Source organism: Cupressus sempervirens, chromosome 11 (genome assembly GCF_028749045.1).
Source record: "Cupressus sempervirens isolate cs-2001-9-10 chromosome 11, ASM2874904v1, whole genome shotgun sequence".
NCBI classification, from domain to species: domain Eukaryota; kingdom Viridiplantae; phylum Streptophyta; class Pinopsida; order Cupressales; family Cupressaceae; genus Cupressus; species Cupressus sempervirens.
In genome coordinates, this window is record NC_143128.1 from 649,903,863 (window position 1) to 649,931,491 (window position 27,629).

General features: G+C 35.1%; 1 protein-coding gene across 4 annotated transcripts in view; it reads right to left on the reverse strand.

Annotated features, from left to right (window-relative positions):
- LOC149531442 (uncharacterized) overlaps positions 1-27,629 on the reverse strand; it is a 323,857-nt gene that overhangs the window by 155,297 nt on the left and 140,931 nt on the right. For all 4 annotated transcript variants that reach the window (XM_089808939.1, XM_089808937.1, XM_089808938.1 and 1 more), the window contains 2 exons: positions 22,535-22,734; positions 22,269-22,440 (listed from right to left, as the gene is read on the reverse strand). In XM_089808939.1, the coding sequence (XP_089665065.1) occupies positions 22,269-22,440; positions 22,535-22,734 (372 nt within the window). The remainder of the gene's footprint in view (positions 1-22,268; positions 22,441-22,534; positions 22,735-27,629) is intronic.

The following is a 27,629-nucleotide window of genomic DNA, read 5'->3' on the forward strand; positions in this document are numbered from 1 at the left end:
GTCGATCATTCAAAAAAGCCACTTTGGGCAAGAAAAATTATACAAGAAGGAGATTGATTTGCAGCACCATCTGGGACTTTCCGAGAAAGCAAGAGGCCTAGAAAATTGAAATACAATGCTTTCATGTGTGAGAGTCCAAACCCTGAACCTTCAAGTACTTCTGAATCACTTAAACATCAAGCTTGGAAAGATGCAATGGTGGAAGAATATCAAACAATACTAAAAAATGATGTCTGGGACATAATTCCTAAACCTAAGGGAAAATATGTTGTGTCTTCAAAATGACTCTTCAAAGTTAAGTATGTTGCAGATGGCAACATTGAAAAACATAGAGCTCATTTTGTGGCTACAGGTTTTTCTCAAAAGGAAGGAATCAACTTTGAAGAAACTATTGCACCACTTACCAGGTATACCTTTGTTAGAGCTGTAATGGCCATCACAACAGCCAAAGGTTCGAAAATCCATCAAATGGATGTTAAAATTTCTTTTCTTAATGGTAAATACAAGGAAGAAGAATACCTAGAACAACCAGAAGGGTTTGTGACACATGATGTTGCCTCTTATGTATGTAAATTGAAGAGGGCTCTATATGGACTCAAACAGGCTCCTCGAACCTAGTATGAAAGGATTGACAAATACCTTTTAAGTCTTGGATTCACCAAGAATGTAGCTGATCAAAATCTTTACTTCAAGGTAACTAAAGGTGATATGCTAATTCTAAATCTTTATGTTGATGAACTTCTAAATACAGGGGAAGAACATCTCATTAATTAGTGTAAGAAAGATTTAGCTTCTGAATTTGAAATGAAGGACTTAAGAATTCTTCATTACTTTCTTGGATTGGAAGTATGTCAGAAGTCTGGGTATATCTTTCTACATCAAAAGAAGTATAATGTTGATATTTTGAAAAGATTTGGAATGTGGGACTGTCAACCTATGTCTACACCTATGGAAACCAACTTACACAAGTTAAAGAAGCAAGTTTTGAATCCAAACTAGTTGATCCTACTTTATACAGACAGATAATTGGCTCCCTGATGTATCTTGTAAATACTCAACCTGACATCTGCTATGTTGTGTGTTGGTTCCCAAAACCGTATATTGGAATCCTACGAGTCTTTCCAACTCGATGCGATATCCAACTAGTTATGGCCAACTTGACGGGATTAATTAATGCAATCCAAATCCCTTGCACTTTTGGCTCTACAAAACAAAGGCGGGTGTACCCGATCTTGAACAAAACACTTAAACCCAAGATCCTTATAGTAGATCAATTAGAATGTGAATGCAATGAAAGTTTTCCTAACGGCACGAATTATAGAAAACCTTTAAACTTGCAAATTACTAATTAAGAATAACAAATGAATATATGAATGTTTTTGAAATAAGGATAAGTACGGATTAATGCAACAAATGAATATATTAATTCTTCAAAGGAAAGGTATGAAATAATTGCCAGCGTATGGATTGTGAATTATGAAAAATATAAAGACCAGTGCCGAAGGGCGATAGTCACTATTATAAGTTTAAAACATACAACTTTATAAAATTCTACGCAAATAAATTATAAACAATTTCATAATCAAGATGCAACAGATAAAATATATGGACGCAATTTTAAAGCAACATGGAATGTATTTTAATTCCTGTGGTTCGGAGACAAACCAAACATAAATTTGGAAACAACTAAATATTTCTCAATTTCTATGATGTTCGATCTTAAAATGCTATAATTGATCATGTCCACTTATCTATCATATTAATTATTTATAAAATCAAAATAATGATTATAAAGAATGAAACTATATAATATTTTAACTCTAAAGCTTCATGCAAGTAAAATAAAACAAATATTTCTTACTAATCATGGCGGAAATAAAATTGCTCTATAAACACTCCTTATGGGTGATCCATCCAATGCAGTTTGACTCAGAAATCACATATAAATATATTCAATAATCCACAATATATGAGCTTTGTTCAATCATTCAATCTTTTCCAATAGAACATAATACATCAAAGTGCATAATAGTATGAATGTCTAAGTTTTTGAAATTATATGAATCGTCCCTTGTTTTGATTTTCATCTCCTATTTATAAATGTACAGATAGTTATACGGTTGTCACCCACCATTGTGTCTTTTCACAAATGACAACCAATTTAAAACTAATTGCCCAAGTTAGCCAAATTATATTCTATGAAAACCTTAGACATATAACTGTTTTTCTCTATCTAAACATTGACTTATTTAGACAATGAAATTTGGTATGGAATAAACATTCAAACATTGGCATGAGTATCCCGAGTGTCTCTAATTTGGGTTGATGTGCTTCCATATTGTGCTCCTAGTACAAACAACAAAGAGTATTTATAAAATATGAATCTTCCAGTCCCGTTCAACATATGCTGGACACTCAAACTAGGATTCTAGGTGACTCCTGTGTCAACTGGTGCCTCATATTGGTGATGCTTCTTCTAATCGCTCATCATATAGACTTCCTTCAAATGGTTCGCTCGATATTGAAACAGGTTCCCGAACTCCATACCTAGATTGCATCCCTCTACATATTCATGACATGTTACAACATGCCCTCTCCAATGATTTGCGTGACTTCCTCTTCCTGCGTACATAATCCAGACAATTGTTTGTGTATGTTCATATCCTCAGAGGTGCGTAGTAGGTCTCCACCAATGAATCACATGCTCTAAAATGAATTTTGGAAATGAATTGGCTTCTACGTATTTGCCTTCACTCTGAACTCCAGACTTGTATATCTATGGTTGAACATGGTTTCTCCTCTCCCACATGCTTTTCATTAAATCTGCAACAAACACAAAGCAGCAATAAGTAATGCTAAATCAAACCAGAATGAATGGTTTGATTTCTTATATATTGGCATCCAACGGGTCAGTGCCAACACTCATTGTAAATTTGTAATTCCTCTATTTGTACAATGACTTGGTCATCCTCTTGGCATATCTTTCATTATAAGTCATGATATCTTCTTTTATACGCCTTAGAGATTTGACACTACACATTCCCCTCATGAGTTTTTGGTCTGGATTTATTTATTGGTTTCAAATGATGAGCATATACAATGGGCAATAATATCTCTCAGACAACTACTTCGCTAAGTGATCTCCAACTCCCAACAGCAACATTTTTCAAGGAATTGATTGTCGTTAATCTATGTTGCACCTGAAACTTCTCTTCACACATGATTTCTACAGTTTAACTCATCCATCAAGGTTCATACGCACATGCCTTTATTTAACTCTTGGCATGAATATGTTCTTTATTAGAACTCCACAGGTGGCCTCTGCTTCCTGAACACATCTTCCATTTTAATCACAAATGACTTGTAGCTTTTGCAAATCTCTATCTTAGCATTTGCAATAATCCCAACATCTTTAATGGTTCCTGAACTAGCCATGATACAGGCATTTTACTAAATATATTATTAATTATCTCTGCCAATCACCATCTCACTATTCTTCTGATTATTATGTGATGTCACTATCCACTGAATCACCATTTCTAATCCAATGCTGCTCCGTTCTATATTTTTTGTCATCCTTTTGAATTCACATACTTGTTCTTTCAATATGATGAATACACACCTTTCACACAATTAGTAATAGACCTGTTGCTACACGAGGCTTGTATCAATACAAGGCTTGGAAACATCTGTGCGTCTTCAGACTTTTAGTCATAAAATATGCTCAAATGAATACTTCAAATTTTGAATTTTAGGGCTCCATCAGTGGCTCTTTTTGGGGACATATGTTCCTTTGGAGCATAGTGAGATTCCAGCTATCTCTAGAGAAGCAGACCGAGCATTCATGATCAACATGATGCAAGGTGAAATTGGGTGGCCCGAGGACCCCCCAAAAAAGTGAACACGGATTCTTTCCTCTATCAAACGACTAATTCTAATCCCATAAAAATTCATTGCTTTTGATCATGAGATTATATCCTTGCTTTGCTTGATTAGTTGTTTGAGCGAAATTTAGCCCACTACATAATCTCTCATCATCCTTCATCACTTGTTTTGGATTAGAATTTATCTGTCTTATCAACAAGATCAATAGAAAAGAAATAAATTTCATTATTATTTAATCCAATCATTTCACCTTTTGCAACATTCATTTGATTAGTATATGGAGGATTAAAATCCTCATAAGAATTATGATGAAAACTTAGAAACATTTCACTAAGCATATTCTGAATAAATATCATTATAGAGTCTTCAAGGATACTTACCTCAGTAAGCTGTTCATACTTCATACCTATATCAAATGCATCATTCTTACAATCCTTGGTATTTGACTTTTGATTTGCTATTGAGAAGTCATTAAGTGTGTTGTGATCTTTGCTGAATGGAAGGCTCATATGTATGTAATCAGTCATACTTGCATCAGAACGAATCACCTTTTTATGTTCCTTTTGCATAGTCCCTATACCGATCCTAAGGAGAGCGCAGTTTTACTTGTTGTAGGGCACTTGACACCAATAGATCCTCTAGTTTTACTCTACCTCTCCCTAGACAACACCATCTATCAACTCCTCAAAGTATAGTGATAAAGTAAAAGAAATTAGCTAAAGTGTTCTAATAATTACAATTCTACTTAAAATTTACTTCATATTATATATATATATATATAGAGGTCCTTCCAACATGCATTGAGGGAAAGACACCCAAAGTTGACATGAGAGACCTCATTATTTATAATCAAGCTAGGGAAAAAACTCTTTCCTTATTCACTCCAAGGAAAACCCACCTAAATACAAGGTAAGAAAAAGTGATCTTATACCTTGTAAGTTACAACTTACAATTATTAATAAAAATATTGTTTATTTACAAACTCTTGAATAATTCTTTGCACATTCTTGGTGAGAAGATTTTGGAGGAAATACCCCGATCTCAAAAAGCTAATCCTTTGGATTGTATCATAACCTTTTAGTGCTTTTGGCTAAGAAAAAATTGCAATTTGTTTGACACTAGTCACATCATTAAGTGTAATATGTCAATGTATGCTTCTTTGCATAGGAAAGGTGGAGGAAAAAACAAATAAGCCTATTGATTTGCACGAAGTGAATCCATACAACTAAACCATGCAAAATGATAAGCCCTCCTTGTTCATGAAACATGAAGTTGTTACTCTTAAGAGGCAAGTTATAGGATACACGATTGCAATAGAAGTAACAAAGTTCGGATTTCCATTGAATTGCATCAATATGATGAATGAAAAGTCACTCTCATCTATAAACAAGGTGAAGCGAAGACAAAGTGAAAGGCTGATGTAGATGTGCTCATGGCAGAGTACTCACTGAGATTAGAAAACTAGTCGAGTTTTCTAGCTTTGCAAGTTTCTAAGACTTTTACTAACACCAAAATCTTGTCAAATTTTGGCAAAACCTTGTCGAGTTTTTGACAAAATTTTAGTTGTACAACACTTAAAAGCAAAAAACAACCCAAATTAATTTCATTTCTCATTCCCGCACTTGAATTTTGCTAAGAGGGAGAAAATAGCCTTTCTAACACTTGTATTCCAAACACTTGCAAAGTGAGATCTATCAATTTGAACTAAATTTAAGGTGGATTTGAGGTGGTTTTTAGAAGATTTCTGCAAATTCTGATGAAACAATACTGATGTAATACCTTTAACCTTGCTGAAGATGGTCCTTATATACATTCAGGACAGAATATTTAGTGTTCTTGGAGTATGATGTATTATTCTGAAAAATGTTTTATCCCTATTATAAATCGCATAAGGCAGCAATGCTAGAGGAGTAGAATTATTTGTGTTGAGTTTATTCTCTATCCACATTCTTACCTCTTATATATATAGCACCCAAGGGGCATGTCCTTAGAAAGGACATGACCCTTTCTAGGTCGACCCTATATAAACTAAAATGTATTTGCCAAGATCGGTGTCTCTAAGGGTTTGCAATTAGTTAGTAATTACACTAACTATAACTATGCAATAAAACATTAATAAATGCTCCCAAGGAAGGTGTCGATCAGGTTAATAACTTATAGTACTGTAAGAGGCCAATCCAGGATTTTCATGCTTTAACAAATCTGTTAGGTCAAAGAAGTCAAATCAGAATGATTATCAAAGTTACTAATATATTTAACACTCCTTAATTTGATAATCATAATGAGAGATAACATATCAAGCTTCATCAATTATGATGAATAAGCATAGAATGATACTATATATCTATCTGAATCTTCTAAGCATGTGATATCATTGTACACATGATACCTTGTCATATTATAATACCTGTGATATGACTTATCACTTATACTGTGATAATAGTTTTGTATGGAATGCAATATACAGGATAAAATCTGGAGAGTGATTAACTTCATCCTTTATCCAAGTTGTGACTCATAGACGCTGACAAGCCTACATCACAATATGATCCTGAGTCAAGATCTAATAGTACACAGGATAAAATTCGGAGAATGATTAAATCCATCCTTTATCCAAGTTGTAACTCATATACATAAAATGTCTATATCACAACGTGATCTTAAACTCATCCAGATCTGCTAGTAGTTCTCTATTGTTTAGTACATTATCTCAGAGATCGTCACCTCTCATAATGTCTTTTATAAAAGTGTTCATTATCTCAGAGATCGTCACCTCTTAGATAATGAATACAAATGGTGAAGCCCATAACAGTCAATAGCCTGACAATAATAATTTTAACACAAAATTATTTCATTAATAATTAGAGAATACAAATGTATTATAATTCAACCATACCAAGTCTTTTTCTGAAGTGATCTATCTTCACTCACGAGAGGTTTGGTAAGAATATTTGAGGTCTGATCTACAGTGCAAATGTATTGTAACTTGACAGTTTTCCTGTCTACCATATCTCTTACATAATGGTAAGCAATTTCAATATGCTTGGATCTGTGATGAAAAACTGCATTTATAGAAAGCTTGATGGAACACTAATTATCACAGTGAATGATAGTGGGATTTATGGGTTGATCAAATAATTCCACAAGTAACTTTCTAAGCCAAACTGCTTCCTGAGAAGCCATTGCAGCTGCGATGTATTCATCTTCTGTGGAACTTTGTGCTATTGATGACTGCTTTTTGCATATCCATGATATCATTGCTGAGTCTAAATCGAAACATCTTGAAGTGCTTTTCCTATCATTAACACTTCCACCCCAAACTGAGTCTATGAATCCATGTAAGTTTAAGTCAACTTTCTTATACTTAAGCCCAAGTTTAAGAGTGCCTTGTAAGTATCTCATAATGTGTTTGACTGCAACCAGGTGAGACTCCTTTGGCTCACACATAAACTGACTTAAGGCATTAACAGCATAGCAAATATCAAGTTTTGTATTTACCAAGTACATAAGAGACCCAATCATCTGTATGTAAAGAGTAGAATTTATGGAGGGTGATTTTGTTACTACTTCCTTAAGTTTGTGTAGATTAGTCTCCATTAGAGAAGATATAAGTCTGCAATTTCACATTCCAAATCTCTTCAAGATGTCTAATGTATACTTTCCTTGATTAAGTATGATACTATCAGAGTTTTGCCATACTTCTAGTCCTAGGAAATAATGAAGGAGTCCTAAATCTTCCATATCAAATTCTTTGATTAAATCTTTCTTGCATTGATCTATAAGATGATCATCACCTGTTATTAGTAAATCATCAACATATTGTATCAAAATTATCATATCATCTTTATCCCTTTTATAATAGAGATTTGGATTAGCTTCATTTTTAGAGAATCCTAAACTAGTGAGAAATGTATCGATTCTTACATATCATGCCCAGGGAGCTTGTTTAAGCCCATAGAGAGCTTGCTTGAGTCTGCAAACAAGATTTTAGGATTATGAGTTTCAAATCCTTCAGGTTGTTCCAAATATACCTCTTTTGTAATCTTTCTAATGTACTTTCCATTCTTTCAATGCTACAATAGTTAGGACTGCTCCTACAAAGGTGTATCTGGCAACTAGAGCAAAAGTTTCTTTATAATCAATTCCCTCCTTATGAGAGAATCCTCTGGCTACGAATCTAGCTTTATATTTTTCAATGCTACCCTCAGCAGCATGCTTGATTTCAAATATCCATTTAGAAGAAACAACAGATTTTCCCTCAGGCCTTGAAACAATTTCCCAAACATCATTCTTAATAATGGATTGGTATTCTTCTGTCATAGAATCCTTCCAAGTTGTATGTTAAATAGCATCTAAAACATTGGTTAGTTCTGATTTAGATAAATCACTCATGTTTGCAGCATAGCTAGAGAATATTTTGAGTTTTTTTGCTTTCTTTGAAGGTTCCTTCTGGTGCAGAGAAGTCCTGTGCTTCTTCTATAGTCTTAGAGGCTCAAAAAGGTCTTTTCTTAGGATTTTGAGTTTCCTCAAGATTAAGATTTTGAATTTCACCTTCAATTTCTTCAATGTTCTCACTTTGAAACTCGGTTTCATAATTTTCTTTAGAACCGTATATGTGTAGGATCTTCAGAACTTAGGGCTCTTTTGAATGCTAAATCTTCTTCATATATTACATCCCTACTAAGTTCAATGCTTTTTTAATCAGGTATGTAAACTCTATATGCTTTGGAAGTTTCACTATACCCAACAAAAATGCCTTCCCTCCCGAAGGGTTCTAACTTAGTTCTCTTTTCTTTGGAACATGTATGTATACTGGGCACCCAAATATCCCAAGATGACTTATATTTGGTTTAAAATTAGAAAAAACTTCTTCAGGAGTTTTATCTCTAAGGTGGGAGTGAGGACTTATGTTTTTAATATAGGCAGCAGTACATGAAGCTTCTGCCCAAAGATAAAATTCTAAGTTTAGATCAAGTATCATAACTCTTGTTGCTTCTATAATTGTCCTATTCTGTCTTTCTGCTACCCCATTTTGCTGAGGATTATAATGAACAATATACTCCCTCTTAATTCATGCTTCTTTACAAAAATCTTTAAACAAATCTAAAGTATAATCCCCTCCATTATAAGACCTAAGAGTTTTAATTTTATGTCCTAATAAGTTTTCAATTTTAAGGTTTTGAATTCTTTAAATCTTTTAAGGATTTCTTCTGATTCTTTACATTTCAAGAAGTAAATCCATGTCTTCCTAGAGAAGTTGTCCATAACGAGTATGTAGTACAAAAATCCTCCGAGAGAAGGAATAGACATAGGTCCACATAAATCCGAGTGGAATAGTTCTAAAACATTGTTAGTTTTTCTAGTGCTATTTTGAAATGGATATTTAGAGTTCTTACCTAATGCACGTCCTTTGCATATGGTTGAATGATCTTTGTTCAAGATCTTTGTTCAACTTAAGTAAACCAGTAACCATCTTCTCCATAGTTGATAAGGCTTTGAATTTTAGGTGCCCTAACCTTCTATGTCATACTTCGTTTATATCAACAACTTCAAGGATTAAGGCTTGAATAGGTTCTATATTTAATTCATACAAGTATCCCTTTCTTTGACCAATCAACTTTGATTTCTTAAATGAAGAGTTTTTAGACTAGGTCATTACTTTATTGTCCATGAATGCAACCTTACGTACATCACCTACAAGTGTTCTAATAGAGATTTGATTCCTGGTACATAGAGTACTCTTTTGAGATGAAGAGAAATACCCGACTTTAGTTTCAAGGTGCAGTTCCTAATTCCTTTGACAGAATGAGTGAAATTTCAATTATGGTAACTTCATCATTAACTTCTTCTAATATTGAGTCTAGCACTTCTTTGTATCTTGTAATGTGTCGAGATGATCCACTATCAATTACCCATGCTTTGCTTGATACTTCATTTGATAGCATTGAATACAATACACGTTTCTCAAGATCATAGTTTTTCTCTTTCTTAGTAAAATTTGTATAGTTTACTTGCTGCTTTGTATTCTCAGAGCAATTAGATTTATAGGGTCCAAATTTTTCACATTTGAAGCATTTTATTTTGGATAAATCTCTCTTAGGTTTGTCATTTCTTTGATTACCATTCTTCTTCTTGAAGTGCTCCTTCTTACCTTTATAAAAATTTGCGTTGAGGACATGAAGTTCTTCATCTTCAATTTTCAATATCCCTTCTTCCTTGAGTTCCCTAGATTATTCTTGAAGGCAATCTCCTTTAAATCTATTGAAGTCTAGAAGTTTGTCTCTAGCACTTACTCCTTGTGAGAATGTTTCCTATGAATCTAGTAACCCATCTATAGCCATAAGTGATAACTCTTTGTCTTCAATTATGGTCCCAATACTTGCAAGTTCATCTCTTAAACTAGCCACCCTTAGGAAGTATGAATTCATAGACTCTCCCTTCCTTATCTTTATATGATTTAGTTGTTTTTTTAGGGCAAGGGTTCTAGTTGCATTGTTAACCTCATATGCATTTAATAATGCACTCATCATATTAAATGTTGTTTGATTTTTCATTAGCATAGGTACTATTTCGTTTTTTAACTCAATCTAATATGATTTTCATGGCTTTCTTGTTTCCTTTAATCCAGATAGTTTTATGAGGATCAGCATCAAGTTGCTTGGATTCCTTATCAACAAACTGTATTACATCATTGTCTTCAAGAGTCATCATAATTCTAAATTACCAAGCAACAAAGTGTTCTTTTCCATCAAACCTGTCTTCAGGTCTGATTGCGTTGGCCATTGAAGGTAGAAGGATGTTGCTAGATATTTAAATCTGATTGTCAATTTGCAAAGCCTAGGTTCGACTACAAGAGGTCTAATACCATGTAAGATTTCTGCAAATTTTGATTAACCAATACTGATATAATACCTTTAACCTTGCTGAAGATGGTAGAGAAAAAAAATTCTAAAATGGAATAAAGCACAATTCAACAACATATTTAAAGAAAAATTGGATATAGAAGAAAAGTTGAAAAAACTAAATAAAGAAAACATCATAAAAGGAATGAATAACAAAACATATTTGCAAGAAAAATAATACCTATTAAAACAAGAAAAAAATTTAGCCAAAAGGAATGAATAACAAAACATATTTGCAAGAAAAATAATACCTATTAAAACAAGAAGAAATTTTAGCCAAAGAAGAGGTGTTTTGGAAACAAAAATTTAGGGAGAAAGAAATGGTTGGCAGAAGGAGATCGCAATATAAAATACTTTCATACTAGTGCATTACAACACAAATCTACTAATAATATATCAAAAATAAAAGATAGACAAGGAAATTCAATAGACAATCCAGCTGAAATTGCAGGAATATTTGTAGATTACTATAATTATGAATCATCTAATCTAGTTGCACAAGAGGAAATGCTGAAAGCAATTCCTAAGGTCATCACAACAGAAGATACTAAATCTCTCAATAAACCTTTCTCTTTGCAAGAGATTAAAACAACTCTCTTTAATATCAATCTGGATAAATCACCAAGACCAGATGGATTTCACGCTTTCTTCTTTCAAAAATGTTGGGAAATTATAGGAGTAGATCTGTGGAAAGCAATAGAAACATCAAGAAATGGAGGGAAACTACTTGTGAAATTAATCATACATTCCTAACTCTAATTCCAAAGAAAAGTAAGGCTAAAGAACTAGGAGACTTCAAACCTATCACTCATTGCAATACTATCTATAAACTTTTGTGTAAAGCTTTACCGAACCGATTAAAAGAATATCTCCCTAAATTAATATAAGAAGAATAGACAAGGTTTTTTCTCGGGAGATCTATTCCAGATGGCATCTCAATCATACAGGAAACAATCCATTCAACATCAAAGAATAAAGAAGCATGTATGCTACTAAAACTAGATATTCAAAAAGCATATGATAAATTGGACTGGAGATTCCTATGTAAAACATTAGAAGCATTTGGATTTTCACATCAATTGATTAACATCATTTTTTAGTGTATATCTACCCCTAACATTTTACTCCTTCTAAACAGAATCCCAGAATGTTTCTTTAGCATATCTAGGGGGGATCTAACAAGGTGACCCTATCTCCCCCTTCCTTTTCATAATCATGTCTGAAACCTTCAGGAGAACAATTAAGATAGCAAAAACTGAAAAGAAATTTAAAGGAATTAAGGTCATAGAGAATGTGGCTAATACCACACATCAGCAATTTGTTGATGACACAATATTAGCTGGAGTTAGTACTAAAAAAGAAACAGACAACATTAAGACAATCCTGAACAACTATACAAAAGCATCGGAGCAAAAACTTAATGCAGAAAAATCAGAATTTTTTTTTCCTCAATACACCATTGGAAAGAGAAGAGTATATATGTAATGAAATAGGATACAAGAATGGTACCTTCCCCTATAAATATTTAGGAACATACCTAGATAAGGGGGTCAAAAAGAACCAAGGATGGGAGCAAACATTAGAAAGAATAAATAATCATATAGAAGCATGGAAAGGAAAATGGTTAACCAAAGCTGAGAAAGCTACAAAAATCAAATTAGTTCTATCAGTAATACATATCTATCAACTAACATGTTCATAGTTACCAAAGAATATCAATCAGAAAATAGAAATGAAACTAAGAGACTTCTTTTGGAAAGGCATAGAGGACAAGAAAGCAACTTTAATAAGATGGGAAAAAAAATGTAGGCCTAAAGAACCAGGGGGCTAGGAATTAAAAATCTTGATTGACAAAATGAAGCATTAGGCACTAAACAAATCTGGAGAATGTACCAAGAAAGAGACAACAAATGGGCTAGAATTATGTATCATAAATATCTGAATGCATCAGATAGCACATCATTATTAAGAATGAGGAACCCCCCAAAGGGTCTGCAGCATGGACTTTGATGTTAATATGTCGCCCCTTGATTACAAAATTTGCAACTTGGGATATTGGTAGAGGAGATAAAGCCCTATTCTAGGAAGACTCTTAAAATGGGCACCCCCCTCTTGATCAATCTAATATCACTAACAATGCAAAAATTCTATTAACATCAATTTGGGGAACCAAGGTAGAGGACTATATCCAACACGATCCCTCTAATGAAGAAGTTCCATGGAAATGGAAATCCTTAGAAAATAGAGGTCTCAACCTTGCAGACCAAGTGATATTAAAAGCCATACTTAGAGAGCATCCAATCAACTATCTCAACAAGGAGGATAAGCTTATCTAGGCAGCTACTAAAGATGGAACTTACAAGGTAAGGGAGGGATATAATCAAATAATAAACTCACAAAGATGGGAAGCAATAAAAAACCTGTAAATCTTTGTTGGGACCCAACAGGTCTACCCAAAGCTGGAATCTTTCTATGGGCAGCCTCTCAAAACCGAATCCTAACACCAAATAGAATCAGGAAAATGGGATTTGAAGGCCCTTCGAGATGCATCATCTACAAAGAAAACTTAGAAATGGTTGAGCGTCTCTTTTACCAGTGCAAATATGCTAAGAAATGTTGGGAATGACTTAAATTAAAATTGAATTGATCAACCCCACTTGCAGGGATGTGGCAAGATCACCTAATAGGATGGCCAAAAAAGACTAATAATAAAGTATACAGAAAACTCTAGAACATTGCTCCAACAATTCTAGCATGGGAGATATGGAAGAAAAGAAACAGACAAATCTTTAATAACAAAGAACTATATCATCTCTCCTTAACAAGATTGAAGCAAGTATTATAGAAGTTATAAATTGTAATCTCAGGAAAACTTCAAAAGAAGAAGGGTCCTCCAAATGGGATGCAAAAATAAAAAAGAATTGGAAATATCTAATTAATCCACCCCTCATCTATAGAAACAAGAATAGTAAAGCCAGAAAAGAATGCAAATGGGAACCCCCACCTAAAGGATGGAAGAAACTTAATTTCAATAGAGCTTCTAGAGGTAATCCGGGAGTAGTAGGAATAGGGTGTATAATTAGGGAGGAATCCAGAAATTGGCTAATGAAACGAGCTAAGCCCTTGGGAATAGTTTCAAATAATATGGCAAAATTAAAAGCAGTACATGAAGGGTTAAAACAATGTATAAACTTAAAAATCAAAAAGATAATAATCGAAGGAGACTCACAGATCATCCTTAATGCGCTAAGAACAGGAAAGACCCCTGATTGGATATTAAATTCAAAACTAGAAAAAACTCTCAGACTTTTGGATAATTTTGAAGAAGTAAGGTTTACACATTTACAAAGAAGCTAATATAGAAGCACACCAATTAGCTAACAAAGAAACAGATAGAGAAAATATTCAATTGATTAATCGAATTTAGTTGGCTAAGGTAAGCAAGTTTTTTAGACTTCTTTAGCATTTCCCTTCGACACTTGGTTATATGATTATCCCATTAGGTGCGAATTCAGCTCACATTTTTCAGCTTATGTGGTATCATCACTCTAATTACTCGTGATCTTTGGCACTCCTTTTTATTATCCTTCGCGTTGTATGAATCATTACCCAATTGTATCGTGATTGCCTCATCGTTGGATTCCTTCTAGATCTTTCCCAACTTCATTGAAGCTTCTATATATTTGCGTTGGGTCCTTATATCTCTGCATTTTCTTAAGGGGTCTTGTTTCTATCCTGAGTAGGTGTCAACATGGATATTAATATTAGTCTGTGTCATGTTGTTAAAGTCCAAACTATGGCATTTTGAGGTAATGTGAAGCCTGAGAGATGGACTCATTTGCTCAATCCTATAGACGATATGAACAAGGTAACCATTAGTAGGCTTTTAAGTGAAGGCGTCCTCAATTATCACTTCACATGGCATACCAATAGTGACATTATAGGTACCTAGATTAGATGTCTAGTTAGGGCCAAAATTAGGAAATGGGATATCATCCAACTCTGCAATAACATATTTGATCCTATCTGGTTGGTAGGTCTAGAACATGTGGTCTTTAGCATTGATGAGAAGCTCAAAATCTCCTTGTCAGAAGCTTATATGGCTTCGGGGAGTTTTGAGCTAACAATTATTCCTAGGCGCCCCATATCGATTATCTGGGATAACATCCTCTTCCTTTGTGAATGGCCCAGGATGGAAGCCAACGTTCAGTTTCTGCTACGCTAGAGGGGTATTATAGAGGATCCTGCTAAGGAGTGGCTCTTGAATTACCTAAATGCCTTTGATGCAGACATACATTTGGGAGTGCACTTTGCAGACTTGGAAGCAGTGGAATTATGCCTTCCCAATTTATAGACAAGTCAAGCAGAGCCAAAAGCACTTATGAGTTTCCTCCTGGGTCTAGGGCCAAAGATATTAGGGAAGCTTCTAAAATCATCATGGTCTTCTGGAAGGAGGATGTAGGTGCATAGCTAGGACTGGTGGTCTGGTTCGGGCAGGTTTTTGGTGCTCCTATTGCCCTTGCAACCGTGGTGGTTCTTTCTCCCTCTCTTTGGTGGGGTTCTTAGATGGTTTTTTCTATGTGCTTCTCGGGTTATATTCTGCTAGGGCTTTTCGGTTGGACTATGGAGCCCTGTCTCAGTATATTTTTTGTATTTAGGATTTTTAGCATTTTGTCTTGGGCTAATTTTCTGTTGCTTCTTTGCTATGGGTAGTTTCTATGCCTGTTGGGTTATTGTATATATTTCTATAGAATATAAAGCATACTATGAATATATTACAGATATTTACTCTGCCCTGTTGTTGCTTTCTATGTTTCATCGATATTCTCGAGCTTGGCCCTGCTTAGTGGTTTTTCCCTTTGCTTTTTTTATAGATCTTAGCTCTTGCTCTCTTCTGAGATAGTTCCTTTTCGTATGACTATGACTCAATGTGTCTTTCATTTATGGTTGGTTCGAATGCTTATTGTTTCATGATTATGAAGTTGGCATAGGCTCAACAAGCTTTTATAACTAGGTTTCTTAAATAACAATAGAAGGAAATAAAGAATTTGATATAGCTTTTAAAATTATTTGGAGATGGCTGCATGAAAAAGTTTTTCCTTCAATCTTATTCTGTAATCTGTAATCTTAATCTTTAACTAAGCATGGGATCACAAAGGATCTTAACGGATATCAATAAGAGGGTAGTAATCAAAGATAAAATAAGCACCACTAAAAGTTAATCCAATAATCTAATCAAATTAGCCTCATAAATCAGCAAGAGAGCAGAATGTTAAGAGGAATATATAGCTGAATACAGACAAGGATGCATTTATTAGCATAATGATAATCATATTTGATAGATTTCATTAGAACAAGAGTAGCATTATTATTTGTTGCTTTTACCTAGTTTTTAGATAGTTGTAATTTATGTACTTAACTGATAATTATACTTTGCACTTACTATTTATGTGTAGTTTGGAAATGTGGCAGAATCAGAAAAGGAAGGAAAGGGCAACATGCTTAAAGGAGACTGTGTTGCAGAGCTTTCCTTGTGTATTGATTGGATTCGTATTCTCCTCCCTTGGTTTTATTCTATTCCTTAACTCTAGCTACTAATCCCTTTATGGTACTATCTTGTGTTGTCTTGCATATGCAAGATAGATCTCTACCTTTTGTCTAGATATTTGACTCTTTTGTCTCTCCTCAGGCACATTGTTCCCTTTTCATCATATTTGTAACTTTTTGTAAGAAAAGATTATATTTTCACTGGGGTATTCCCTGGTTAAATCTGTATAATATTGGACTTCAGTCCCAAGCTAGACTGGAGGTTTTCTTACTCCGTTCTTTTCTACCAGTGCCCGTTTGAACGGAGAACTATGTAAACCTTTTTATATCTAATATAATACAAGGCTTCAGCTATTTACCAATCCAAAAAAAAAATTATATTAAACTATTTTTTTTAAATGAATATGTAAAGAATTTTCTATCATCTTAAAAGAATAAAAATTAGGTGGTTATTTAGTTTTGACATTATGATTATTAATATAAAAAGATGTTTGATATATTATGAATAGATCAATATATTTTCTTATAGAGGAAGATTTGATATTATGTATTGAATTATGTGTTTTAAAGATTATAGTTAGAAAAGACGTCCATTCAAATGATATGTTATTATTCTTTTGTATATACGGGTATAATATGATTTTTATTTATTGAATAATGTGACTATATTTTATTATGATAATTAATATAGTTCCTTATGTGAGGAACATTGGATCTTGGATAATATTGTGTCAGCCCATTGGACTAACACCATGCAGATTAAGGGAATCTATACCATGGGGTATGTGAGGTGTTAAGGTCTCCAACTGACCACTATGACTAAGATTAATAGACAATCTCCATGTGCCAAAATATTCTGATGATGTCAACATATGCATATGTGATTTGTCTTGGATAGAGGATATCCCTTCCAAGAAGAATCTTAAGGGTTGCGCTTCAAGGAAGATGTTGGAATAACTAAGGGTTATGAAATCCAATTTAGAGACACCTTTAAGGTTGGGGTTTAAGATAGAGGGTAGAATATTGTAGTTAGGTTTATTATTGTTTATGTTCTGTAATGTCCCCTGTCTGGCTAGTATGTTATGTCAAGATACTCTACTTAAAATTGAAGTATAAGTATATAAATTGGCACTCAATTGTCTATTTGGAATTGCAATGTCGGCATATGAACTCTCATAAGGATTGAATAAGTTTCTCAAGCTCAAGGGGGTTTCTTTATTTCCACCATTTATTTGATTCCAATGTATGCATATAACATGACTTGGTAATATGTATAGTAACAAATCTTAGTGTGAGGTGTATGCAAGAATAGTATTGTTTACTAATTTTAATATAATTATATCTCAAGTGAAATAAAATCAATCTGAATGTATACAGAGTTCCAGTGTTTGATACCAATCTGATTATGATAGTAATTGTTGGTATAAATATTGATCTTCCTTATAAGGACTATACTGATATTAGGTTAGGAGATATAACTATAAAATATTGATCCAATATAAGATTGATCTTAAACAATGTAAGAGTCCTTATTTCTTCTTCTGTATGACAATGTAATTGTCATTGGCTAGTTTAGTAGACATTAAAAGTGTTTAATATTAACTTACTTGATCAGAACCTTGTTAAGTGTCTATGACGTAATGATCACTTGAGGCTAAGGAATATAGAGTAACATAATAAGAACGAATTATTGATCTCCCTAAATCTAAAGAACTTATTGAGCAATGTCAATATGAGTAATTTCCTGATTGGATATTGACTACTGACTGTTCAGGACAGCTATAGAAATGTGATTTGACCATTGTCTAAGTGATATCCATCTTAAAATGAATCATTTTATGACACTATTATTCTAGGCCATTGATCTTGATTTCCTAATTGTTAATGGGACGGTTATTGAATTGTTTGTATGAATCATAAAACTGATCAGATAACAATATCTGAATAGATAATAATGATTGGTTTGATACGGACTGTGTCTATCTGTTAAATACTGATGTGGACGTTAATTACAGATCTGAATCTAATGGCGTACTGAGTCAAAAATGTCTGATTTCTAAGGCTTATGCTTCCTTATTCTTAATTACCATTTCTGGCAGGGCTTGTCATTTCAATTGTGGGCATAACATAATTCCCTTCTTGTAATTGGTGTCGGGTCTATACTGATTATTACTTCTCCTGGGTGACAATGGTGATTAGTTCTTACTCTTCCTCTAATGATTGGGAGAGAAGTTCAAGGTGAAATCCCTTATTCCACCATTTGCAGGCAGGTATGGTGGATCCACTCTCTGTGCGAAAGCATGGTGGAGACGCAGTCTTCTTTGGGAGAAGTCTAAGGTGAAAGCCCTTGTTCCACTTTCGGCAAGAAGGTATGGTGATTCACCCTCTGCAAGTAGGTATGGTGGAAATGAATTCTTTTCTAGGAGAAGTCTGAGGTGAAAGTCCTCACTCCACCCTCTGTGAGTAGGTATGATGTATCAACCCTCTGCGAATAGGTAGGGTGGAAGTCATGTGTGTGATTCCATGACTTAAATCTTATGTTTTTCTGAATCACCTTCTAGAAGTAGCTGTGGTGCATAGTCTTATGCTGAGATAACAATGTTTTATTGAGAAAGTTTGTGATGAGAATTTGTTATTGACATTTTTGGTAGCAGCTATGGGTGCTTTCCATACTAAAGATATCTCTCTTGCTAAGAGGGAGTGTTGAAGATTATGGCTTAGAGATCTTTACCTCTGATATTACCATATGATTTTCTATTGAAATTGAAATAATGCCTCTTTATTGCGTCAACAGCTAGAGACGAGATTTATGATGGTATTTCTGTCACATTCATTTGGATCTTTCTTATAACCAAGTGAGCACAACATGGCATCCAAGGCGTGTTAGGTGTTTCGCCCTAAATATCAGACATTTTATTATATGAAGAGGCATGTGACATGTGAAGAGACATGCGTTAGGAAATATGAAGAGACTTGCATTTGGAAAATGAAGAAACTTATGGTTATGATATGAAGAGTCTCTCAACTCAAGATATATATGATTTATTAGTGTGATGAGCGTGTTTAGTTGAAAGCATTGTACTCGGACCTTGTAATGTCCCCGTTTTGGAGGAATTAATTATTCATAAAGTTGTCGATAAAAAAATCTATTACAAGGTAACTTTATATTTAACTAAGTGATATATCTTATAAAGTCATTAAATAAAATAATGTTCTAGAGGTTGCTAGAAGGAGCAGAGAAATAATTAAAAAAAGAGGCCGACCTATCGAGGAAAAAAGAATAAATAGGCATTGAGGGCTTATTGCCTATCATCAAGATTTATTATTGATATCTATTGATGTGCGTTGTGGAGCCTAGGGTTTCTGCAAGTAGTCACAATTGGCCATTGAGAACGAAAACTCTCAATTGGTATGCAATTTTGAGAGTGTGAAAGATCACCTGAATTATTGCAGCTGTGGGAAGGATATTTCATTCCTTTCACTTGTGCTTAATTGCTGGTTTGGAGTTTCAAGTGGAGTTGCACTTTCACCATATCATCTTCAGCAGTCAGTCTCCAGTATCTGATCAATCCAGGTTCTTCATTTCAGTTTGAAGTTGTAACAAGTTCTCAATTGTATGCAACCAGTTAGGGTTTGTCTGTAATGTGTCATGTCATAATGTTTTGGTGCTGAAAATTGCCATATCATTTGTAAAAACATTTGGTTTTCATTGAATGAATACATTGGCACTATTATTTCCTTATTTCAGCAATATACTTTAGCAGTGTATTAAATTTAGGGTTTTGTTTAGTGGCCTATTGGAAAGGGTCTTTACAGACCTCTATTATTAAATAAAAGAGATACTTTTTTGGTGTGGCTGGATTTTTCCCCTCAAGTTGGAGGCCTAGGATAAATTGTTGTGACTTTGTGTCTTATAGTTTTTTCTTTGGTTTATTGCTGTTTAATTTTAATTTTGGGCAAAACATTAACATTTAGCAGTAATATAAATGTACTTATAAATTGTGCTCATATACAAGAGGATATATAGAAATAAATTATAATGTAGATAGAGCTGGAACAGTTTTAAAATGCATTACTAGATTAATAGTAGATGGCTAGCTAGACCAAATAGAGGGGGTACAAAGGAACAAGTTAAAACTAGATCGATAAATGGATAGCCTGGAAAAATAGGAAAAAATTAAATTCTACACAACTGGGAGAACTGAATGCTATTGCAATTCATAACCTATATATAGGATTTACTTATGAAATAGACACTTAGAAATTGTCAAATAAATGTGAAAACAGCATTGAATTCATTGTCCAATGCAGTTTTGCTAAGTTACCTATCGCTTAGGTTTGGGTTATGCACACACACACACACATCATACATGTTCAAAACCTCAATCGTTTAATAGTAATAGGTTGGAACTGTGATAGTCACAAATCCATAGTTGCCAATAAAATTATAAATAATATATCTCATATATTATAATTCATAATTTACCAAAATTCTTAAAAAAAGCATTGCACGGTGAAAATTCAAATTACAAGCCATATTTAATATTTAATATTCATGTTCATCTTCATTATGATCAAACGCATCAAGATCGGTATTTTGTTCAACATCATTTGAACCACATTCCATGCCACTTACAATAGCTACGTTTGTCACGTGAAAGAGTTGGCTTTTGTTCATCCGCATAGACTTGGGCAAATTATGCAATTGTGGCATCTAAATCTACATACTCGTGAAAGTTAGTGCAAGTTGCACAAGGAGCAACCATTCGGCTAGAGGACAATGTAATTGTACGAAGGTTCGGCCCAAGTGTGACTCAGGTTCCTATCACAACAACTGGAACCGTATCTTAAGCAAGGGAACACAGTAACTTAGAAATTTTGTTAAGCCACTGAGGTCAATTTTTTTTTTTAAGAAAATCAACTTTAACTAGCATGTTAAAAAAGAGTTACAAGGTGGATAGATGTATAAGATTGTTAGGCAAGAGCATACAACACAATAGTAAATTGTGAGCCTCTTAATTGGGAGATCTTGGGTTCAAATCTACTCAAGATTAACTAATAATCAAAATAATTAATCAAAAATAATAATAATAATTAACCTTGGCTTCGGCCTCTTACCGATTCCAAAAAAATGATGTATAAGATTGTCAACTATTTATATAATTTAATGATTGTAATGTTCATATAAATCATCCATAAACGAAGATATAGTAATAACCAAATTTCATGTAAAATTGGTTAAAGGATTCATTAGCCTAGAAGAGATAGGTGGCATAAATAATAGGGTCCTAAACTTTCATCCCCAGAAGAGTTGAGCAGCCAAAGCATATATAATAAAGTATGATCCACCTTACCATGAGGTCCCTGTTCATGAGAATAATGAAACAAATTATAATGTTTGCAACATTATCCCCCTCGTATTCCAAGAAATGGGTGTGATAGGCAAGGAGATAATCCCCACAAAGAGTAGAGAAATCCTCATAAAAGTTATAGCAATTATTGATGAGAAACACTAACAAAGCACAGCTGCATTCAATGTATTAAGTTGAATATGAAAAGGATTGTGCATATGACATGATCTGAATACTAGTGACTGTCCAGATAAGAAAATTACTTTGTGCCTCCTGCTAACCACCCCAAAATACTTGTACACTTTCTGTCAGAGCAATGATAATGGCTTGCCCACTTGGACTTATAGAAAACTGTAGTACAAAGCCAAACCCCTAGAATCCAAACTACGTATGGTCTAAACTCAAAAGGATAGTCTCCAAAACATGCTTAAAAGATGGAAGTTACAAATTAATAACAGTAAACTAGTATTTCTTGGTAAACAATTAAAAAAAATTTAAACAGAAAACAGTTGATGCTCAGGAAGAAAAACACAAGGAGTTTACCAAAGGAAAGACAGACAAGGAAAAGAGCTCCATATAATACCTGTGCAAAAATGTTTGTAAGGATTTTGAAATAATTCACATTTTCTAAAGATACACAGAGAGTATCTAATGTTTTGTCCATAATCTTTCCAGCCTCAACCACGGTATCTCGGAAATTCAATTCTTTTGTAGCCTCTTCAAGGCTTACTTCCCTTTTCAGATAGCAAGCAAACCTGCAACACTTTAATTTAGTATAGTAAACCACTCCAATGATCATCTCTTCTAGACCAGCTAACTGTTCCTATTTTGTTAAGTGCAAGCACATACCCACAAGCTGTGCTAGCATAACGCATGCCTCCAGTCCGCACCATTCGAACAAAACCAAGGGCATTACCCATTTCAGAAATAAGATATCGAAATTGATCAAGAAAACTTATGCCGTCATCTCCCAAGCCCATTTTCCTAATTTCCTTAGTCATTTTTTCTGCTCGATCATAAGGATATTCATTTGTCTTCCCTTTATTTTCCTGATGCAATATACAATATTTAAGTATAGTTAAAACATACACATTTAATTGACCAGAGATACTAGTATCATGCAAAATGTGGCAATGCATTTATAGACATCCATCTTGTAAATACACAACTGAAGAGAAGAAATTTAAGGAAAGAAGATTTGAACTGAACTAAGTAATTACCAAAGGAAACCAAAATTTGATGGCTCAATACACTTTCAATGATGTCAAATCTTATTCAGAAACATCGTACTATATGAATAGAAGGTACTTCCACTAAAAAGGGTTGTACTATTCTTGAACATTTTTCCCTATAAATTGCACGAGATGAATTTTGCAGCATCTATATAACTGATGTCTCATGACATTGATACAGATTGCTAAAAGAGATTGAGAAGCATAACTGTAAAGCTCTTCAGGGAGCAAAGCAGAATACCTGATCCTGCAACTTAAGCACAGAGTTGACCAGAATATATCACCTACAGTATATCTTGTAGACACTAATACTATAAAAAACTACAACTTCCTCCACAAATATTTGACAACTTTCAAAATAGAAGCCAAGATAACCTGCAACCCCTATGAATAACATCATGGTCACTTTCCCAAACTAAAATCAGTAATTTGCGAAAATTAGAATTCTGCCTCAGGACCATTTGGAGGTTGTAATGTCCCCTTTAGGTTTTGTGTTTTTCCCTAGAATCACAAGTTCAATTAAAACAAGAGGTTTAGTATATAGTTTGGACACAGAATTGTGATTTTACCAATAAAATTTGTCTTTAGCAAGATAAACCCGTGAATAGGTCTACAACCATGTTGGATAACATATGCAACGTAATACTACGAAAATTCTCTATGAGAATTAGGGTAACATATAAATGCATACAAGTTACTAATCACTTTAATCTATTTAAATACAAGATTTAAGAAGTCAAGAATCAATAGTTCAATTCCCATTATACACCATAATATGGGTTGGAGAGGAGGCATGTTAGGGTGCCCTAACTTCACCATGATGAAGCCCAAAAGTGCAGAGTATCCAAACTCGACTTCTTAGCCCCAGCAGCAGGAACTCTTGTCCATCCAGCAGGAGGTGGCTGGGCTACTTAGAAGGGGAAGACACACCTACACCCCTAAACATGACTCCTCAATAAAGGCACCCTAACTTCACCATGTTTAAGCCCAAGAGCATGGTGTATCCATATTTGACATTGGTCCCACGTTGCCATAAATCTTGTCCATCAAGCATGAAGGGGAAGAAACACCCACTGACCTTATTGATGTCCTCCCTAATCCTTGTTAAAGAACACGGGTTCACTACTAAGAGAGAGGGTGAATTAGTAGTGAATATACTTCAATCCAAATTTTAACTCAATCCAATCTTTATGTTTTCAGCTCTTTCAGAAGATCCGATGCTATTAGCTCTTTCATTCGGACACTATCCGGCGGTTGTTGAAATGGGCATTCTCAGGACTGTGCTAATGGACACGATCGTGGACGGAGGATCCGGTGTCAATGTGCTACCAGAGGATACTTGGAAAAAGTTGGGACAGCCGACATTGTGGCCACCTACCTTCCAGTTGTTAACAACCGATCATCATGGAATCAAGCCATTGGGAGTACTCACAGCACAACCAGTAACGATTGGAACACAACCGTTCCTGTTGGACTTTGTCGTGATCCCACTGAAGCGGAGAGGATATGATGCTATTCTGGGTTGAGGGTGGTTGATACAAGCCAAGGCAAAACACGATTAGAAGAAAAATACTTTATCACTTCAAAGCAAAGGCCGGAAGTATGTCATCGATCTACACACTCAGATGGTTGGAGACGAAGCTCTATCGTTGGATTCCAAATGAGAAGAGGATGAGAGGAGGCAGAGTATGGAACCCGATCAAGAGGGAGTCCTACGAGTGGAAGGAGATGACAATCTGGATTCAGTAAATGGTCTTTACCACTGGCAGATAGAGGACTACGAACTCTTTCCAAGTTGGAATATGCTAAGGATCGACGAAGGTAAGAAAGAAGAAGGAAATGAATGTCCGAAGGAACATGGAGAAGTCGAAGGAGGAAATGAATGTTCGTAGCAACACAAAGAAGCCGAAGAAGGGAACGCGGGTATGACTGAAGCTGAAGGAAAGAACATACAATACGAACCCGAAAGGAGGAAAGATTCCACTGTACGACCGTGCAAGAAGAAAGTACTACGTCGAACCACAGATATAGTAGAAAGGTGCCACCAGCAAGGAAGACACATCATACGGTCTGCACAGGAAACAAAGCGGAAGGGTTTAATAAAAGTTGCAGTAGTACGGAGTGGACATGTTATTGATGGCCAGAAGGGGCAACTGATGGAGTCTATGGTACGGAGCTTCGGTAACAAACTGGGCGATATGGAGATGACACAAAACAGGCGTAGCAGGTTTCAACCAGGACAGTTGGCGTTGAGGTATGATGGACGGAATGAGATCAACCCAAGCAAGTTCAAAGTTAAGTGGGTTGGACCATATCAAATTCGGGAAGTGGGTGATAACGAAGCAGTAAAACAATGGATGCTAGACCGAAAGGAAGTTGCCGACACAGTGAATAGGTCGAAGTTGAATGTCTGCCATGAAAGAAGTAACGCACCTCCATGGACGAACAACTGAGAGAAGAAGACTGTAAGTACTATACATATGTAAATATTGTACATAGTTGTTCGAAAAAAAATTGCAAAAAAATTGAAAAAAGGTACCGTACAATTTTGGAGTTGGTGTACGGCTTTTAATATTTGAAAGTGTACGATTTTTATTTGAAGTTGGTGTATGGTTTTTAAGCTTTTGGAATTGAAGTACGGTTTTTAGAGGCAAAGTACGGTTTTTGAAGGCTGCTTACTGGAGCACCGTACGGATTTTTAACACCCTCACTGTACAGAATTTATTGTTTGCTTCCTGTATGACGTACAGATTCTGAAGGTATGACAAAGTAGCATACGGAAATTCCAATGAAGATGCAATGTACGGTTTTGGCTACCGTACGGTTTTTGGGAGGACAGACATTGTATGATTTTTGAGAGGCCCGTGGCTATACAGCCACGAAAATGCACTTCCTTTACATTGCTTTTTCTAACTTTTTAAAAAATTCACTAAGTCCTCTCCTTCGTATGAAAGTGCATTTTCGTGGCTGTAGACGTTGCCTTTTGAGAGAGTCACCGTACAGATTTCCAAAGTCGGGAATTCTAATGAGGTCCACCGTACGGCTTTCTAAATCACACCATACGAATGTTATAAAAGTCTATTTGCCGTACAAATTTTGCAGAGCACATCAAATATAAACTTGGCGAATGGAGTTTCCTGGCATATGATTCACTAACTGTTTTTGCACCATACGGATTTCAATAAGTAGCGTACGAATTTTAGGCTTTTGAAGATTGGGATACGGATTTTGGGTGTGGGATGAAGCATTGAAGCCGTACGGATTTCAATTGCAATTTAATAGGATTTCATTATACGCTTGAAATATTGTTGCTGAATGGATTTTGCCTTGTGGGGTTTGAGTTTTGCATAAAATGTTGCACGGGTTTTTATGGCGTATGAATTACACAAGTCTCGGCGTACGACTTTTGCAGGATATGACATTCAAATTTAGTAACATTTGAGGTTATTGCATAAGGAATTGTAACAAAACAGAGGGTGACAGGAGGTTTTCAAAAAAAAAAAAAAAAAACATTGACAAATCAAGAATGCTCAAAATGAGTAATGGATGATGCCAAAGGGGAGGGAAAACATCAGCGGTTGCCAGGAAGAGTGTGAGACTAGGAGAAATTGCAAAAATAGTGTGTTTCATGCAGTTTTTTGTGAGTTTCGAAGTGCTAATTTGGTCTTGGCGGCGAGGGGTGCTGCCCCAAGACCCTATGGGGGCGCTGCCCCTCGACCCCGCCATATCAGTCATGGGTATCTGACCAGTTGAGAAGACTTGGAGCTGCTGTAGGCATGGAGTGTATGTGTACCAGAGGCACTGAGAGTAGGTGTTGGCCATGAGGCTGTCTTGGTGGATGCGTAGAGAGCTCGGGAGGAGCTGATCATCCATTTGGAGGCAGTGCAGCGACACTTGGCTCAGGGTACCGAGGTGTTGGAAGCAGAGAAAGCAGCACAGGTGGCTATCAAGGTCAACTTGAGGAGATAGTATTGTGTTAGCAGAGGCTACAAATGTAACGGGATGAATGTGAAAGTGATGTGGCAGATCAATATTGTTGTATTAGTTATTTGAGTTTTGTTCTGTAGTCGTCAGGAGATGACTTTTCTTTTTGGGAGGGATGATGTCGTCGGTAGAAATTATGTATCAGCCGATGGGTCCCTTCGGAAAGGAAATTGTGTATCAGCCGACGGGTCCCTTCGGAAAGGTTCTTGTTATGTAGCCGATGGGTCCCTTCGGAAAGGTTTTTGTTATGTAGCGACATGTTGTATGTGGCCAACGGACCCCTTCGGGAAAGTTCTTCGGAAAGTATTTATAACCCCTTCGGGAAGCATTGTATGGATCTGATCATGAAAGCATAATGTAATGTCTTTGGCATATGCGAATAATATAAGGAGTTCTACTGTTCGTATCTATTGTCTGTGCGTTGATTTCTTTACCCAGTACGGTAAACAAAGCCATTTAATAATTAATAATAATTTGACCACTAAAAATAATATAACTCCCAAAATACTCATCATTGAAATATGTCGTCTGAAATAGGAGTCTTAAATATTATTTCTCCATGTGACCAAATGCACTTTCCAAAAATAGAAAGGGTCCATCTCAATCAGCACCAACTTACCACAAATATTTAGTACCCAAAACTAAGCCCAAACGAAGTCCGATCTGAGCCAAACGAAGGCCAACTTGTAGCTTACCAAAATGTGGAGAAGATAAGACCCTCCCAAGCC